Raw genomic sequence first — 18687 nt, forward strand, 5'->3', positions numbered from 1 at the left:
CAGGCTAATTTAAGTGGCATTACTGATTGGAGATGCTGCGCGAGGGAACCGGAAAAACTTTGGGGCAAAAGGAGCTGTGTGGAGAGGCGTGGGGGACAAGCATCAGTGGCCACTCTCGAAAGCCTCACCATCTAGGCCACAGCTCCTAGGCCTGGGGACGTGCGGGGTCAGAACTGCATCTCGTAGACATGAAAGAAAGCCATTGCTGGTTGGGACGGTGAGGCTCCATTGGGCCGCAAGACCGACCGCGCAGATAGGTGGTTTCATCTCTCCCTACTCCGGATTACCAGAAGCTTTGCCAGCGTCGCCCACCTCCCAACCCGGTCAGCTCCTCTGGGGCTCGCACCGCCATGCGGCCTTCAATCAGACTTGGACTGCGTCTGAGGTGTCCGTCATCTAGCGCTGACCGCTCGGGGCCGCGCCGGGCACCGCCTAGTCGTGACCTACCCGTGAAGGGCCGCGGGAGACCTGCCGAAGCTTGATTTCCGGATGAAAATAACCTGGGAGGGCACGGGATGGGGTCTGGCTCGCCTCGTAGTTGCCCTATTCCCGGGCCCCGCTGCATCCCAGCCCCTTCCCGTCCCCGCCGGGTCGTCGTCCTCCTCCAGCGCCCCGCCACCTCCCCCGCCCGTCACTACCCGAGCCCCTCCTCCGCTCTGCCACATCGTAGCTCTTCTCCGAGTTCCCGGCCTCCTACCCCTAACACCTGGCCTCCTGCGGCCCTAGCCCCAGACCTCTCTCACCTTCGCAGGGTCGCTGCGCCGCCGCGCGTTGCCGGGACAACGGCTGCTCGCAGTACACGGAAACAACCGAAGGTGAGCTAGGCGGACGCCGAAGGCGCCCGAAGCTTCTCGAGGGGCCGGAAAAAGTCGAAGACGATCGGGAACGCTCCTGCGGCGCGGAGCGCAAGATTTTCCTGCGGGTTCCCTCCCGCGGCGAGTTCCAAGGTCCTGCAGCGCAGTTTCTCCCCATCGCAGCCACGGTTAAGAATCAACAATGGTAGCTCGGAAACGGGGCCAAGAGGCCTGATGCCGTTCTGGGCAGAGAAGTGAAGCTAGCGAAATTCTTCTAGGAGTGATGGCGATGCAAAGCCTCTTGGGACTCGCTCCCGTAGTTACACCTTGCCAACCGCTAGGTCGGGCGGGAGGTGGAGGAAGGCAGCAGAGACTGGGAGAGAAACGGAACGCCATCTTATCTAAGAGTCTTTGACTAATCTTATTGGTGCTGGGTCTTCTGGACCCCACACCGTTTCCAGGCTGTGCTTTGGTCTCAAGGAGGACTTGGTTCAAACTCCTCCAATTGATTCCTTGAAGTTTTTAGGTAATATGACATGCGTTCAATGCTTGGGGGCGGGGGGGGGGCGCATGTGGACGCCTCTGGCTAGAAAATGGTAACCAACGATATGGGTTCATCAGATTAGAAACCAACCTGATTCGTGGCGCCTGACTGCATTCCCAAAGGCATTAGCAACATGCGCTCTGACCTTGTGGTCAGGTGTGGTTAAACTAACTTTGAAATTAGCTTTGAAAAACAAAGCAGTGAGCTTTTTGAACCACGCTTCTCTTGCTCATGTCTGCTTCCACGTCTGGAAGTGTCCTTTCTCTTCTAATAAAACTTTTCTACTGTAAAAAAAAAAGTGGTGTCATGTCATTAAAAAAAAATAGTTTCTACAGCAAAAAGGTCCACATTGTTAAATGAAAATTCAAAGAGGAAAATGTAGATATTACTGGATGAGATCGAATTGGTTCCGGATCACATTCTATAAAGAAGAGTCTATTGTTAAAACTCCATTTTCATAAACACTAGAAATTTTTATTGAATAAAGTTGACATACATTTTCTAAGTTTAAAGTATACAGCGTGTTGCTTGGGTACATTTATATATTGTAATATGATTGCCCATGTAGCTTATAATATTGTACGATAGTACAATATTATTTTCTATATTCATTATGCTGTGTATCAGATCTCTATGGCTTATTTACTACTTCCTACAAGTTAGTATCCTTAAACACATCTTCACTCTTCCTCCCATAAACACTAGAATTTAAAAAACACTCTTTTATCTCCCTAACGAAGAAAAAGGGCCTAAGAGCGCAGCACCACCCGCTACGCGAAAGAAATTCAAAAGCACACATTCAATAAAGGCTGTTATCTGCCTCAAGTTTCACTTCCAACACTTTTCCTTTCGCGCGGGATTCAAGATTTGGAGCTGAGGCTGTGTTTCTTCTCACGCATCCGTCAACACTGCCCCGGCCAATCACAGCCCAGGCGCTGGCTCTATTGGCTGTCGGTTCACCAATACGGAGCGACGCACGAGCTTGCAAGACCGCGAGGTGGTGTCACAACATTACCCGCGTCGCAGACCCTCCTCCCGCCTCCGCCCAGCGTCTGTGCGTGCAAGAGCGCGCGCCCGCTGTTGGCCAATGGGAGTGCCCCTCGAGGGAGACGTTCGCTGAAAACTTCGGGCGTGCTCGTCCCCGTGCGCGTCGCCCCTCCTCAGTCCGCGCTCCCGCAGCCAGGCCCCGCCCCGCGCACCGCCCCTGCGGTCTCTGCCGGCCGCCGTAGCCGGAACTGCTGCTGAGCGCGGCGGGCAGGGTCTCCAAGGAGGCTGAGCTGTGGCACCACCGGCGCCTGCAGCCAACTAGCCTCACCCCGGCCGCTGAGGAAAAGTGCCGGGGCGAGCTTTGCTCGGTGACTGTATCCCAGGCAGGAGCACCACACCGGCGTCGCGGCCTCGCTATAGCCGGCGCTCAGGGCCCGGGGCTGCCCAGCCCGGCCGGATCCGTGGGCGCCCGGGAGGCCCCCGGGGGGCCCGGGAAGCCAGGCTGCTGCGGGGCATTGATGAAAAAGGTGACTAGAGGTTGGGGCTCGGTAAGGGTGGGCCACCTCGACCAGCTATCATGGCGAGGCCAGCTCCCAGTTGGAGCGGGGCTGCGGGGGGAGAGGCCTGCGTTATTGCCGCGGTGGTTATGTACCGGGTACTTTGTCGGAGCGCCTCCGGGGAGCTCGGATCGAGAAGTATTGCATTGACAGCACGCTTTGTGTGCAGCCAGAAATCGACCCGAAAGGGAGGGTTTTGTTTTTTCCTTACCGAAACGTGACAAATGTTGTTGAGCCGGGATTAGGCTTGCGGTGATTCCACTTTTGCACGATCAGGAAGTAATATTGGAGGTTTTCGGTAAAAGGTTTCCGTCCCCATGTTTTCCTTTTCCCCCAGGGGAAATTCTGAAATGTGTCAGTATCTTTTTAATTCTGAAGAGCCATGTCCTTCTAGAAGTGTTGAGTTTAGTGTTTTCCAATATTCAACCTGGCAAATGGGCAAATTTATTCTGTTGTGGATGATGTATGCTTTGCCTGAGCTCTGCGTTGACTGTGGGTAGCTTTGGGATGACAGGCCCCTGGAAGTAGGGTTTTCCACGTTATAACCTAGAGCAAGGCCCTTTGGAATATTTTCAGGTTACTTAAGTAGAAACGGATAGGTTGAAAAATGAATAGTGAGAAGTCCTGTGTAATGAAGTCCTTTAAGTTTGGATATTTGTCTGTGTAGTTCTATTCTTTGACAGGTTTAAAAAGAACTATCATGAATTTAAATGATTTATAAGATCATTTACAACAGATGAAAACTGTTTACAGATCATTTTGTGACAATACATCAGAGCAGTAGTAGGTATTACTTCGATTTTTACTCATTTACAAATCTTGGTATGAGAGGCCCTTGCCCCTGTTACTGTGTTTTGTTAGTCTCACGCCTTGTTCTCGTTTTCCTTTTAAATGGAAATGTTATGGTCCTCAGCAGTTGTGTCGAGCTTGTCAAACACAGTTTGGGCATAGTATCAACACCTGTTGAGGAATATAATACTTATACCTTTCTTGCTTCATCGCACATACATATTAATATTTCTGGACTTAAAATTTTGATAGATACCTGAATCTATTTTTGAGTGGGTCTCCCTTCTGGGCTACAAACATTTTGAATACTCACATTTTGACATTTGTTGTTGACATTTCACGCAGCAGTGAGTAACAAAGTTAATGCAATAATTTTATTGATGGTTACCAAGAGTTTTAACGCAATTCTCTTCTACCCATTCTTACATTTGGACCTGGACATAACTGCTGTTCCTTTCATAGTTGCTCTAACCTGTTTAGTGCAGTAGGCTCCTTTGTTACAAAAAAAAAAAAAAAAAAAAAAAATGTTTAATTCGTAAATCCCCGCAGGAGCACACGGCTCCCACCCTGGGAAGCAAGATTGCCAGAAACCTCGAGCTTATTATTCTTTATGTCTGTTTAAAAATAAGCAGGCGGACAGGCAGCCGCGGGCCACTATGGAGTTCCCTGTGCACGCAGGCGAGCCCGCGCCTCTCCCCTGCGAGGGTGGATCCGGGTCCCTCGCCCCCGTTCCAGGGTCAACTTTGGGGGCCGGCGTGCGGTGCAGGTGCGCGGGCCCAGAGCCCCGCGCGTTTTAGAGGGGTGGGGAGGGGTGGGGTCGGGGGGCGCGGGCGCAGAGGCCCAGCGGGCCCAGGCAGCGCGGGGAGCAAGGCCGGAGCGCAGGCTGCTCGCCGCTCAGGCCATGAGCCGTGGCCCCGCCGGGTAGGTGGTCCCAGGTCGCTACTCTGGGATCCCAGAACCTGAACCTCGAACCCCGAACCCGGACCCCGCCGGCCTGGGGCGCCGCGCGGGCAAGGCCGTCCGGGCGCGGCCACAAGCTGCCGCTCGCCGCCCGGGCGCCGCCGTATCCTGGGCCACGGGGTCCGGGCAGGGGTCCAGGCCGGGGTTCGGGGTCCCAGGGTGCGGGCTCGGCCGGGCGGCGGCGGGCGGGCCGCGGGAGGACCTGGAACAAACAACGGCGGCCATGTTGAGAGGGAGGCGGGTGGCTAAACTTCGCGGCGGCTCCGGGCCGCGCCGGCCTCACCGGGGTCCCTCTCCTCTCCCGCAGGATGACAGTGAAGTTGGGAGACGGCGGCGGCGGGGAGGAAGGGCTCAAGAGGCTGGGCAAGAGGGCGGCCGATGAGGACGCGCTGGAGGGAGAGGGTGCCGGCAGCGGGGACGCGGCCGAGGACAGCAGTGGCACAAAGAGGGACGGCAAGACCCCCCGGGGCGGCGGCGGCGGACCCCCGGCCCCTGCGGGAGGCCCGCAGGCCCCGTCCCCGCCGCCCGCCTGCCCCCAGGACCAGCACCACTTCCTTCGGTCCAGCGTGAGGCCGCAGAGCAAGAGGCTCAGGAAGGACTCGTCCTGCGCAGGGGGGAGCAGCAGCGCCAGTAGCTCCGGGCCCCGCGGAAAAGGTACTGGGGACCCCAGCCACTTCCAGAGTCGCACTGTACTTGCCTCCTGGCCTCCACCCCATTTCCCGATCCCGCTCACACATCTGTCCAGTACTCACTTGGGGTGGCACTCTGGAGGGGATGTGCCCCTTTCTCCTCCAAAAAGGCTGTCTCTGTATATAAACTATGCTAAGAGGCAGGCATAAGTATCCTTTCTTTGGGCTAATACAATAGGTTCCTGAATGTCGTTTTTTCCCCTCAAAGGATCATTTTTGATTTATAAGGTAGACTATTTTACACAGCAGACAATAGTTTAGAAATGGAAAGAGAAAATACCTGCGATCTCTTTGCCAGAGGTCGGATGGTGGAAATACAACAAAGGAACGGGCTTTTGAAACTCATTTGAGGGAAGATTGATAAGAAGCCAAAAGTGATGCCAGGGTTTGACTTGGGCTCATCACCGTCTGCTTCAAGTATTCTAGGCTCAAGTATTAAAGGCATCAAGACGTGGACCTTGGAGTTTCTGTGCCATGGAAAGGATCTCTCCTAAGTAGTAGGTAGTGAAAACATTTGTGGCCTTGATATAAAAGAGCAATAGTCTACAGTGTTTGTCACTGTATTCAGAGGACATTGAGAATATTACATCTTTACTAGGGTCTCTACCAAAATAATAAGAAAACCACGTGTCAGTTTTGCTCCTGATGTGCTGGTTCTCCATTGTTTTCTGCTTTTATCTGTTTCTCTTGCAGCATTCTGCTTTTCCTGAATTGTACAAGGGAACTGCTCTTAACATCCTTTTTGTTTTAGGGCAAGTTTGCAGCACTTTCGTAGGTATATGACATCAATTTCCAGTGAGTTTTGCATGAAAAACCTCAGCTTCTTGGGAAATGGTCATTTAAATTTATTTAGATGGTCCTGGTAGTTTTTAAAAGGAAATATTTCAGAAGCTAACAGAGAACACATTTTGTAGATCTGTACCAAAAGTGTAACATTAAACTTGCTTTTTCTGCCTCATTCTTAACTGAAGGCTAGCCTCTGAAATCATGGATTTACTCATTTTTTGGTAAAGAATTTTGATGTATTTTTTATTTAAAGATGTAAATGTAAAGCAATTTAATTTATTTCAGAAACTAAAGCTTACCTCATATAAGTTTATTTTGGATATGATAGTTGAATCATTAGGAAAATATTAATTTCTTTTTATGGCTTCATTTGTTTTGCGAAAAATAGTTTTCATTCCTAGTTATAGGTGTGTCTAAGTTATTATGTGTAAGCTCCTAGGGTGCCTTCGAGGGTTTGTTTGTGGCTTCAGATGCCCTGGATCTAGAGTCCAGTTGGAGTTCACTGCCTTGTCACCCTGGCCCTCTGCTCTGACCTTGGTCTGCTCACTTGACCGCTTGAATATGCTTTTCTATCAGAGAGGCGTTCTCACCTGTTAAATGAGGAACAGCAGTGACTGCTCCACTTTCTCAAAGTGTGACTGAAGTTTGGCTGCAAGATGAGGAGCTTGTGTGAATGCACTCTTATCTGTAAATGGCTTCCTGTATTTGAGATGATAAAACTTGAGTGGTTATATGTGTGTGTTTGTGTGTGTATTCACCCCCCCTTAAATTCCACCCCCTCTCGTCCCACTTCCACCCTTGACCTATGGATGTTGCCGTCTCTCTTTGAGAACTGGGTCTCTGAAGGCAGGGCATCTGCCCCCCAACGTGTTTGCGGCACTCACTGGGACCTGGCGCACCAGAGACCTGGCTCACCCTGGGCCTGGCTCACCTGGGGTATGGTCTGTGGCTCCACCTGGGGCGCAAACCCAGGACCTTTTGCGTGTAAAGCAAATGTGCTAACTCCTACACTATGGAGCCACCCGGTCAGTTATATTTTTGGCAGTCAGGTGATGAGGGGAAGTTTGCTTTGGTTTACCTAGTTGATTGTGACTTGCTTAGATGGTATAGGTTTCCTGGATTAGCCTTGTATCAGATCCTTGATGCTTTTGTTCTTGGTTCCTGTCTCCAGTGTGGCGTAGAGCAGCAATTGACTTTCCGTTAGTAAAGTGGAAATTTGTTAGAATTTGTGCATCTTGTGAATAATGCATTTTCCTATCTTAGCAAGAAAATATTTAAGGTAAATCATAATGGTGGCTTTTAGGAGAGGAAGAGTAGGAAGTATGTCTCCTTTGCTTCATAGAACTTCTTGGCCTGTGGGTGGCCTTTAGCTCCTCTTGACTATGATCTGCTTGGGCTACCAGGATCCTTTGGCTGCACTTCTCCACACCCAGGACTTCCTCCTCCTTATGCCTCAGGGCAACCTCTGCTCCCTTGGAGCTTCCATTAACAGCAGAAAAGAAGATCAGGTTGTGATTGCATGCCCCTAAGCTTTGAAAACTATTCTTAGAGGAGCATTTGTCTTTCAGACTGGAAATCTCCACCTGAGGTGGTGAGCATGGATCAGTAAGTAAACGAACAGTCCAGCAGGTACTCAGATTTGGTCCTTGTTCATAACATTGATGAGATGCCCTAAGAACTTTTGTTTATATCAAGTAGCCCATAGTAAAATGGGTTTCATTATACATTGTTTTGTTTAAAGTTGCAGAACGTGTCAGTGATGTTAAGCGATGACTTCCTATACTGGCATTTTTAGTTTTTCTCTTCAGAAAAATATAATTTCTTTATGCATAAGGAATAATCACAGTGCAGTCATTGGAGGTTCCTTTGATTGATTACTTATCTCTCTTGGCAGTTTCAGTCTTAACATGTATGAGAACCTTGCAGTAAATTTGGAGAAGACTGGAGAAAGGGAAGTCCTCCTTGCTTTGATTCTCTCCAAACAACTGTTTTTTTTTTCTCTAATAACAGACTGTTTCAACCTCATCGAAAAATAATTTTTTTCTAGTACAATTTCGAATTCTTTTTGAATTGATAAAGGGAAAATACTTAAGATTTAGCACCTATGTGCCAGGCCTCTTGCATCTGTTTCTTTAGTTTTAAATAGGTGCAGAAACTGAAGTTTGTTGTGTAAATAATATGCTCAACCTAAACAGAAAGTAAGCTGCAGAGGAGAAACCAGTGGATCTGCTTGATGCCAAAACAGATGTTCCTGTAGCCCTACCATACTGCCTAGAGTGAGCCAAGGACACATTTGAGACTGAAACCCAGAATTCACAGCTCTGTGAGAACATGAGCCAGGAAACAAAACTCCTAATGCCCTTCCCCATTTGGCAGTTAGCGATGTGGGTGATTCTGGGCAAACTAGTGCATCTCAGTTTATCTGTAAATGGGGATAATACCAGTGCCTGGCTCAGTGCAGTAAATACCGCAGTGAGGTCCGGCTGGCCAGTGCTTAGCAGGCTCCCAGTGCCTGGTCGTGGGGTCAGGGCTACAGGCCAAGTCTGAGCAGATGGACAGGGGACGGGGAGGCCCTGTGGGGAGGTAGCGGGTAGAGGTCCCAAGAATACCTCCAAGCTGCTGCCCTGTCAGGACAGTTTAGATGAGGGGGTGCCCGAGGTGGTGCAGAGTTGGACCCTCAGTTTTCATTGTGTCTTATCAAACTTTCGTTCCGCCCTTCGAGCTAGTCACACAGTGTACCTTCTCCACAATTGAGCCGTGTCGCCCGGTTTTGCTATGCTTTTGCTTAGTGATCAGTAAATCACTATACAGAACTTACATTTTGTATAACCTGTGGGCTGCCCGTAGCTTCTAGGTTTTTAAAAGACGTCTTATGAAATATCTCATCCTAATTTGGTCAACCTTTGGGAGACTGGAACTTTATGAGAAAGAGGTTCAAATCAGCAGTCAGGAGACCCAGCTTCAACCTGTCTCTCCCAACCCCTAGAGTTGCCATTGGTTGATTCAGCTGTGGGACAAAGGAAAAGTTATTCAACATGCCTGAACCTTGGGTTCCTTACTTTCAAAATGAGTCAGTGAGATACCAGCTGAAGCTGTGCTCACCTTAACACTCAAGGATGAGGGAGTTCATGGTGCAACATGGACTTGCGTCCTGTGTGTTCTCAAGAGGGTGTTCTGGAAGTTAGATTGCCTGAAATCAGGATAGTTCTGTGACTGGTGGGCTGTGGGCCCTGTTTAGCCTTGGCTTTCAGATAGCAGTAGACAGGGAGTGGCCAGAGTGTGCACTCACTCTCCAGGGGTGGAAATGCGTGTGGTGCCTGGTGTGGCTCCAGTCCTGTCTCTACTGCCATCACTCTCATTCTCCCTTCATCAGGTACTTGGGGCCAGGCCCCGGGCAGCTGGTTGGAGTACAGCTGTGCGTACTGTAAGTCCCTGCCCTCCATATTCTCCGGGAGGGTGGATACATCAGATCAGAGGCTGGAGCGCTGTGGTTCTTATGCCTGGTCCGATCCAATAAATGTTGTTTAATAAAATCAAGTGCAGTGACAGCTGTATGGAGCCACACTGGCCAGCCAAGATATCGGGCTTTGCTGGAAGCTGTCAGACTTCGTTGGGAGAAGAGGAGGAAGAGGAAGGAGAGGCATTCCTTCGACTCTGTCTAGCACACACTGGTATATCCTATGTGATGGCTGCCCACAGTGGACGACACAATAACCCTGACACATGGTCTAATGTGTGACAAAGACTCCCTGTGCACAGTCGGTTAGGTCTCCAACCTTTTTGGCACCAGGGACCGGTGCTCCTATGAGAATCTAATGCCTGATGATCTGAAGTGGAGCTGAGGCAGTGATGGTAGCGCTGGGGAGTGGCTGCAAATACAGATGAAGCGTTGCTTGCTTGCCTGCCGCCTACCTCCTGCTGTGAGGCCCAGTTCCTAACAGGCCATGGACTGTTACCTGTCTGTGGCCTTGGGGTTGGGGACCCCTGGGTTAGGAGACCTGTGGCCCAGGCTACTTCAAAGATGGGTCACAGTGGAGCTGTCTAAGACAGAGGAAAATATCTTTAAACCAGAGGTTCTTGGTAAATTACTAAGTTCTCGCTGTCTTTGTGGAATTATCTTTTGCCAACTGTGTATACTTTAGGATTTCTATTTCATGTGGTACAATTGTGCCTTGTTTTGGATTATATGAAGATATAAAGATAATAGAGGAATGATTTCAAATAGTGGAGTCACAAATGTAAAAATTAGCGTTTTCATAGATGGTGGTGCATAGAAGCATTTTATCATGTTAAATAACTGCAGTGTTCTTAGCACTGAAGAGCATTGTGTGAAATGCCTAAAAGACATTCCCAGGTGTCTGTGGTCTGGTTAGAAAATCAAGAATTATCTACAGAAGACCATTAGAAAATCTTCACATTATTTGATGAAGAGGGAATACTTTTTAATAGAAACAGTGGTGTGTTCAGTTGTGTTTTTCTCAAACATTTGTGCGAGGAAGGGGAAGGGTCTTGGCGAGAGGCCAGCCCTGGTTAAAGTGTTGAAGATGCTGAGCTTTGCAGGTTGTCAAGAACTGGAGATGCTGTGGCGACACCCGGGGTGCAGGGGTGACTGGGACATGTACTGAGACCACCAGGTTTCAGGTCATCTTCAGATCACAGAAGAGGATGTCACGGAGGCTGGAGACCCTGGGCGGGGCCTCTGCTGACCTAGCTGGAGCATCTGCACTGTCCCTCAGAAGCCAACCGCACAGTGATTGGTTGGGAGGGGTCCTCGTTGAACACCTGCGTGTGGAGTTGAGCAGCATTCTGAAGACGGATAGAAGAGCACCGTGTGTGAGTGACAATAGGAGTAGCCTGGGAGTAACATCAGGATTCATCTGTTGAGGTGATGCTCTTACTAGAGATTGGCTGACACATCTCCTCTGTGTGGCCTTGATAGAGAGGGTGTCCCCTCAGTCACATCTGGCTCTGAAAGCAGATCTGGCTTTTCCAATGTCTGATACAGATGGCACGTGTTACAAGAGGCAGAGAAGTATCCTATGGGAAACCTTTGTCTTCCATCTCTACCATGGCATTTTGTGACCTGTGGTGGATGTGTGGGGATGGAGTAGTTGGCTTTTGAAAGGTCCCTGCCCTCTCATACCACAGGTGCAGGTGACAGGGAAACATTTCTGTGCTGGGTTGGGAGGCAGGCTTACCTGGAGACACACTTTTATTGGCTGAACTTAAACCATCTTTCTAGCTGAGAATGGACAAAGTGAGGGGAGGCTCAGGTCTCCTCTTGTCCCAGGATGGTATCAAATACCTCACGTTTTGTTGGTCTTCTGTCACTCAATATCTTAATGTTCCTAACTCTTGAAAGGAAGTTCAACCAAACTCCAGAGGAAAGCTCAGGAGAGTGAGTCATTGTATGACATGACAGATTGTTATTACATCTTGTGTCTTACCTAAATTAAGTCACACAGTTTTGTTTCTAGAGGTGAACATCCTCTGAAGTCCTGACTCTTGCCACTTATTCACCATGTGTCTTTGGGCAAGTCATTGCACCCCTCAACTTCCTTATCTGTCACAAACTGAGGGATAGACCTCGAGGTCAAGTTCTCCTCAGCATAAAATCCTCTGATTCCTGTACTCTGTGTGTAATAAAAATACAGAAGCAGCTGTAACACTGGCAGCAGCCACCCTGGTGGCTTGCGGCCCCAGAGGAAAATGCCCAGGTTTGGAACAACAGGCTTTGTTCCTCCTGCTGCCCAGTGACCGTGGAACTTTCATGCTTTAGAGCCTCAGTTTCTCCATTTCAGAAATGTGGATAATAACTACACATTATGAGGACAAAAAAGAGCAGTGTTTGAATGTGCTGTAGAAATCCATGTTCCCTCACCGCTGGGCCATGAGAACAAGCAGCTCCATCTGTGCTTCAGCTTCCCCAGTGAAAGATGGGGATAGTTTTCTCTTCAGGCAATGTGCGAGTACATGGGCGATGGCATTCCAGGCCAACGCAGAGGTGTGTGGTTGGGGAGGCAGACAGTCTAGCTTGTGGAGGTGTAATGGGTAGCCGGAGAAGGCAGACCGAGGCCACACGGCTGCGTCCCTCAAATGTGAGCTCTAGAGAGTGGGCTGCGGCTGGGGTTGGTGGTTTGGGAGACCGGAAAGAAGGCAGTTAAGATTGTGTTACTTGGTGGTGGTACAGAGCTGGCCTGGGAAAATGGCAGCAGAAATGAGCAAAAGGAGTAGCCAGGTGGCACCTGGACAGCTGGAGGGTTATGGCACTGAAGTGGGTTGGGAGGGAAGCGTGGGTTCTGTTTTGGAGGCATTGGGTCTTGGGGACTGGGGCAGGCGACGGGCAGAGCTAGCATAGTGGAGTCCCCTGCTCTGAGCTCCATTGGTTCCCGAGCTCTCTATTGAGCATCTGTTGTGTGTGAGGCTTGTGCCAGGCTTGGGCACAGGAAAGTAAGACACTGTTCTTGCTTTCAAAGAGCTCACTGTGGGGGATCCTATTCTTGTATTTCACTTCCCTTCAGGCTTCTTGGATGCTGACTTCTCATCATGACTCTTGCTAAGCCTCTTTGTGGTCTCAGACATGTAGCCACAGACAGAGGGTTGACTTTGGCACTCTACTTTTGCTGGGCTCCTCACAATCACTCTCACCACTGGAGAAAGCCCCCACGCTTACCCTGTCTTGTTCAAATTGTCTTCTTTTTCTACTTCTTGCTTCTCTACTTCTGTTCTCCTCACTTGCTTCCTTCTCTTCCCCTTCAGTCATCACCATTTTCATCTGAATTTTTCTGCTCTGACGGTAGCCTCTCCTTGGTGGACACTGTCATATTCTACCAGCGTGTGATTCGCTTCCTGTTTTTTATGCTCGAGCTGGAGTACTGGACTGAGCCTGAGGTCAAACAATGAAGCCTCTTTCTCATCTGAAATGTTTTTTTCTAATCCAAAATGTTGGGAATGGGCTAGATGGCCACATGCTCTTGCTACTCGGGAGCTTTGTCATTCTACTTTTAAAAGGCATTCATGGTCTAGAATGATGGGCACCAAATGTTAGAAAGGGTTACTTGGGGGTGATTTGCTTTCTTTTTTGAACATTCACGTTGCTTTATTGTCCTCTACTGAAAATGTATCACTTTGGAACCATCAGAAGGAAAAGCTGAGCATCTTTGTAGCTGACCTCTGGCTCACGAGAGTGGCTGGTTGCTCTGAGGCCCGGTTTGCTGCCTCGTGCGTCTTGGCAGAGCTGTTTTCACTGCTGTACCTTCTTTCACATCCACCATATTGATTTATCCTGCACCCTACCCCTGAGGTCCTTTCCAGCTCTGAAATGCTTCTATTCTGTTCTTCTCTTAAGTCGCCAGTGCTGTGATGTGGTAAAACCTCACAAAAGCTAGCAAGACATTTGCATTATAGAGTTGTCTGTTACTTTCAAGTACATCTAACACCAGCTTGGGCTGACAAAGGTAAACCTGAGCTGCGACTGTAGGGCTGATTAGCTAGTTGCTATTGTTTTGGTAAAAGAGTTTAGTGAGCGTTCATCAGAAGTCGAAAATGACTCTGAAATTCTTTGTTGTGGGTGATGCAGAGATGGACAGGCAGCCCTTCCAGAAATGACTACATGTGAGGAATTATAGGCTCCAAATCAACCAGAACCTCTTGTATTTAAGAGTGATGTTTTAAATGGTATTCGTAACTTGGTCTTTGGTTCCCAGCAAAAGCATCTCAGACTTATTGGAAATGGAATGAAACCAGTTATCCCTGGAAATGTGCTCCAAAATTGCCATACCTGTTGAAAACATCATGGGAAGTGCCAGGTTCATTAACTAGATCTTATTTTAGGTTTGGTTTGGTGAAGAATGGCAAGGTCAAATCACATGTCCAGTATTTCCTTAGCCCAATCTATAGTACAGATACATGGATTACATTTGTATTGCACTTGTGTGCCGGATGGGAAGGGGAAGCTGGAATGCAGGCTGGGATATTGAAGGCTTTAAGCTTGATTATGTTTTATTTCATAACAATGTATTTAGGACTGTGAATGTCAAACATTCAAATATAGCACTGGCTATGGCACTTTCTGCATTGATAGTAACGTTCTGTGCTGTTCAGCATAGTAGCCAGTAGCCACATGTGGACATTGAAAACTAGAAATGTGGCTGCTGTGACCAAGGAATTGAGTTTTTATTTAATTAATTAATCTTTAAATTTAAAAAGCCTCATGTGGTTAATGGCTGTTGAATTGGACAGTACAGCTCTGATAAATGAGTGATTCCTAATGCCCGATCACATTGCCTTAGAAAGAGTCCATCACTAAACTGGTATACCTTTCTACGTGGAAGAAAGACTCAAACCATTCCATATAGCTGAGTAATTTTTTCAGTCTGTATAAAAAGACATTCTGCTTTCTGATAACTAACCGATGGGATTAACTATTCTTAAATACTCCCAATTTTGACATAGTAACACAGATCTGTGGCACACACTTTGAAAGGTATAACAGTGGAGAGTGACTCTGCCTCCCCCTGTTCCCCAGGCAGCCCCTGCAACAAGGCTTTATGTCTTTTCCAGGGATAGTCTTTGCAAGCATCAACAGACTTAATTTTTTATTTCTTTTATTTCAAAGTATTTTTTTTGTTAAACTCCTTGTCTTCATTTCTCCTTTGGAGGCAGACGCCCATTGAGGGAGTGAGGGAAACATGGCCTCAGTCTGCACATGGCTGCCCCAGGAGGGCCCACCAGATCCACCAGGAAGTAGATCTTGATGGAAAAGCTCTTGATTTTCTCATTAGAAAAGCATCTTAATAATCTTCATTGGTTTGGCTTTTGCATTTTAAAGTACTTTTATTTTTACAATCTTATTTTTACCCTCATTGTTTAGACTTGGAAGATTTCTCCCCATTTGATTTTTCCTTGGTTCTGTGGAAAGAGAATGTTGGTTATCACAGAGATACTGTGGGAGTCCCTGTTCCCACTGGGAGGAATGAACTAGATGGGTGGGAGGATTGCGTTAGTTCATAAAAATTTTTTATCTGTGACCTTTAACTCTTGTTTATTGCCACTATTGTCCTAGGAGGACAGAGTTTTTGGTCCACCGAATGGCATCGAAACCCTGTGTTGTACTCAGTCGCGCTTTCCCCTTCAGCATGAGATTGGGAACTGACGCTTTAAAAGTGTTTGCGAAGTTGTTGGATAGCTCTCAGAACACCAGATTTTTTTGGTGGAAATTGATAAAGAAAAAGGAGTTTTAAGACTTTTTAAAGGTTTTTTATGCGTCAAATGAGTCATAATAGGAAGCTTTGATTATTTCTAAAAGAAGACAGTTTTTTTTACACCCATTTAAATATTTTTTCGAGTTTGAAATTTCAATTTGTTTATTTTAAAAGATAAGAATTTTTCAGCCAGACCTTCATCTGAAAAAGACACTGATATGCGATGTGCAGTTTCAGTTCACAGAAGGGAAAGAGCTATGTGCCTTTGTCACAGACATTATCATTGTGCTCTTTCAGAGATTCCACATAAATGCTTTTTCTCCTTTTTCTCAACTGTGAAAGCTTTGAAAGAGTCATGAGGTCAGGTTAGGATGACGTCATTACTGAACAGCCTCACCAGGCACACGGTAGGTCCCAGGTGCCATCCCACTATAATCTCAGCAGTTGAGAAATGTGGAATGGGACCTCAAGGTGTGACCTCAGAGAGCAGGGCCTTCCTGAGCCTCTCCAGCTGTCTGGAACAGATCACTGTATAGTTCTTTCTTTCAAAGGAGCTGACAGTGGCGGATCATCGTCTGGAAATGGGTCTGGGGTTGCCCCTGCTGCCCCTGCAGGGGGCTCTCGTTCCTCCTCCCGGAACTTAGGGTCTTCTGGTGGTGAGAAGGAAGAAGGCAAAAAGGTCCGGCGGCAATGGGAGTCATGGAGCACAGAGGACAAGAACACTTTCTTCGAGGGGCTATACGAGGTGAGTGAGTTATGGAGTCAAAAAAGGCAGCTCAAACCCCTAGCCTCTTACCACTTTATTTCTCTTTCAGTTTTCCTTCACCATTCTTACCACATAGCTACTAGATCTATAGGTTAGCAGTTCCGGTTGGGAGCCCCTAATGTGACTGTGGCAGGTGTGGGTCTCTAGGGATATGGTCTCACCCTCTGACCATGACCTTTTATTTCCTCATTGTGACTTTAAAAGCTGTTACTAGGGAGGTGGCTGTTTGGAAGTGTCTTTGTATGCTTTTCTTTTCTCAGATTCTATCCATCGTTTCTGAGATAACATTGACTGAAGAGTGGTACCCTTCTTTCTGGGCTTTCCCCTTACAGCCGCGAGTGGGCCAATTGGGAGGGATGTTCCCCAAGGGGGAGGGCCAAGGGGACACTTGTCATATCAGTCAGAGCAGCGAGCTCAGCCCTGAGAGACATTGCAGCTGACCTAGGACAGACTGGAAGGTCCTAAAAATAGAAGCTACTCCCTGATCCCACAACCCAAAGAAGTGGCCATGCTCCCTGCCAGCTGTTTTCACTTCTGCATTTTGATTTTTCAAATCTTTGTAATTATAAGGAATGTGCTCTTTTAAAAAATTTTATTGTCAGATACATTTTTGATAGCGTTTCCTAGTTCTTTTTGCTCAGTAATTTTTAATGCCTATAAATATTCTACTCCAGGTGTAGGCAAACCTGTGGAATATGTCCTTACTACCCGTAAATAAAGTTTTATTGGAACACAGCCATACCCATTCACTTGTATATTGTCTCTGGCTAATTTTGACTGCAATGGCAGAGTTGAGCAGTTACAACAGATACTGAGTGTCCCACGACATCTAAGTATTTATTCTCTGGCCAAGCTTTGCTTCACTTAACCATTCTTATGTTGCTGATTGTTGTGGTTCCTTCCAGGTTCTGTTATGAATAATAGTATAATGAATATCTTTGTGAACATTCCATATTTTAGATTTCATCTTTAGGATAAACATCTAAAATAGGTTCCTCAGTCAGTGAGCCTTATTTTTTTGACAGCGAAAGAATTGGAGTGATAGAAAAGTCTGGCCTTGCCTGCGAAACAGGCTCATAAAGGAAGGAGGCTTTGGAATTGAAACCATGAAGTAATCATGGAGAGACCAGAAAAGGAGATTGCTAAATGGAGGCAGAGAACTAGAACTCAGTGTAGATTCTGTGCATTCCTGTGACTGGTTTTCTTTCCTGGGGCTGATGGTTGAGTCCGGGGTGGAGAAGGCCCACATGTCAGTGTTTGACATAGTCATCCAAGGAGAGAAGGAAGTATGCACAGGAGGCTTGTTCCAGTAGGTGCAGAGTCATTCAAATAAATTCAAATGTGTTCTTTTATTCCCTTTGACAGTTTTAAAAAGTATAGAGGCTGTTTTTCTGTAGATTATATACCCAAATTGCCTTCCTTAGCCTCTTTGTTAGGCCTATAAGACTTGTGATTCCTGGAATGTTCTTAAAATAGCAACCATTGTGGATTCTAACCCAAGACTATTACTGCTTTCCTGTGGCCCTTCTTGGGGAGAACATGGTCTCTGCAGGGGATTTGGCTGCAGAAAGCAATGGGAGATGTGGTTGTCTATTAAATATAGGAGGAGAAGAATTCCCATGAATGACCTGCCCTTACCTTTTTTCAGGTGGATTAGTTCATTCCTTTCTCGTTGGCTAGCCTTCTTTTTCTAATTTTTCTGCCAGGTAGGTGTTTCTTTTGAAGTCACCTGAAACCCTAGATTAATAATAATATTTGGCTGTTGTGATTACTTAACGCTTTTTGCTGTTGGTACTATGTATCTCAAATAGCATGAGTGTGTGTATATTTTTTTGTGTGTGTGTGAGAGAAAATGAGAGAGAACGAGAGAACAAATGTATGTTTTATGTGTGTCAGACCAAAACTTAATGGAACTCTGATAGGATCTTGATGTATGGCTGATTGGTTGAAGCATAGATGATTGTGAACATTTTGAACTGTGAGATATGGGGTAAAGCCTCTGCTCTGCAAATGTTATTTCTGCAGTGTTTGTCCAAGTCATCCCTGCCTTTTGATGCACACAGTCAGATTTAGCTATGCTTCAAGTGACAAGAACCCAGCTCAGAGCAGCAGAAAGGGACAAGGGGGGTTGAGTGACTCTCATGACTAGGAGGGATAGAGAAGGGCTGGCTCAACCTGACGATGTCATCTGGCCTCTGTCTGATACCCTCTTAAACTTTGGGTGACATTTCTGTGCTTTTTCTCTCCTGCTTCAGACACTTCCCAGAGACGAGAGTCCCACTCCATTTCAGCAGTGGTTCCTCACAAAGCCCATTGCCAATTTTTCATTTTCCCTTCTCATGTCTGTCCATCTGTCTATATTTGCCTCTACTATACAGCCACACACAAGGCCAGCATCCTGTGTGTGGTTGATGATTGCTGAAAGGCTCGTCTAAGTATAGAGCCTTGTGTGGTTGTGCTAGAAATGCAAAGAAGTCCCCCTTTAAGGGGCTGACAGTCAAATTTGGTAGATATAACAGGCACATAAAAAGTTGGACCATCAGAAAGCAAACACTAACAAATGCCACTAGAATTCAGAAGGCAGCATAGTTTTAGAACGCCGCATCAGGAGT

At 47.4% G+C, this 18687-nt stretch overlaps 2 protein-coding genes across 4 annotated transcripts in view; one reads left to right on the forward strand and one right to left on the reverse strand.

Moving 5' to 3' along the window:
* Positions 1 to 888, reverse strand: part of IFT140 (intraflagellar transport 140) — a 91644-nt gene extending 90756 nt beyond the window's left edge. Inside the window, exon 1 of the mRNA XM_039884891.1 lies at positions 744 to 888. The gene's annotated coding sequence lies outside the window, so the exon portion shown is untranslated. The remainder of the gene's footprint in view (positions 1 to 743) is intronic.
* Positions 889 to 2544: 1656 nt separating this feature from the next.
* CRAMP1 (cramped chromatin regulator 1) overlaps positions 2545 to 18687 on the forward strand; it is a 58448-nt gene continuing 42305 nt past the window's right edge. Inside the window, exons 1-3 of one of the 3 annotated variants that reach the window (XM_039884871.1) lie at positions 2545 to 2852; positions 4939 to 5285; positions 15861 to 16054. In XM_039884871.1, the coding sequence (XP_039740805.1) occupies positions 4940 to 5285; positions 15861 to 16054 (540 nt within the window). In that variant the 5' untranslated portion in view covers positions 2545 to 2852; position 4939. Of the gene's footprint in view, positions 2853 to 4200; positions 4438 to 4497; positions 4593 to 4938; positions 5286 to 15860; positions 16055 to 18687 lie in introns of those variants that run through there. The other 2 variants (XM_039884869.1, XM_039884870.1) reach the window with 2 other exon arrangements.

Source organism: Pteropus medius, unplaced genomic scaffold (assembly GCF_902729225.1).
Source record: "Pteropus medius unplaced genomic scaffold, Ma_sr-lr_union100, whole genome shotgun sequence".
NCBI lineage: Eukaryota > Metazoa > Chordata > Mammalia > Chiroptera > Pteropodidae > Pteropus > Pteropus medius.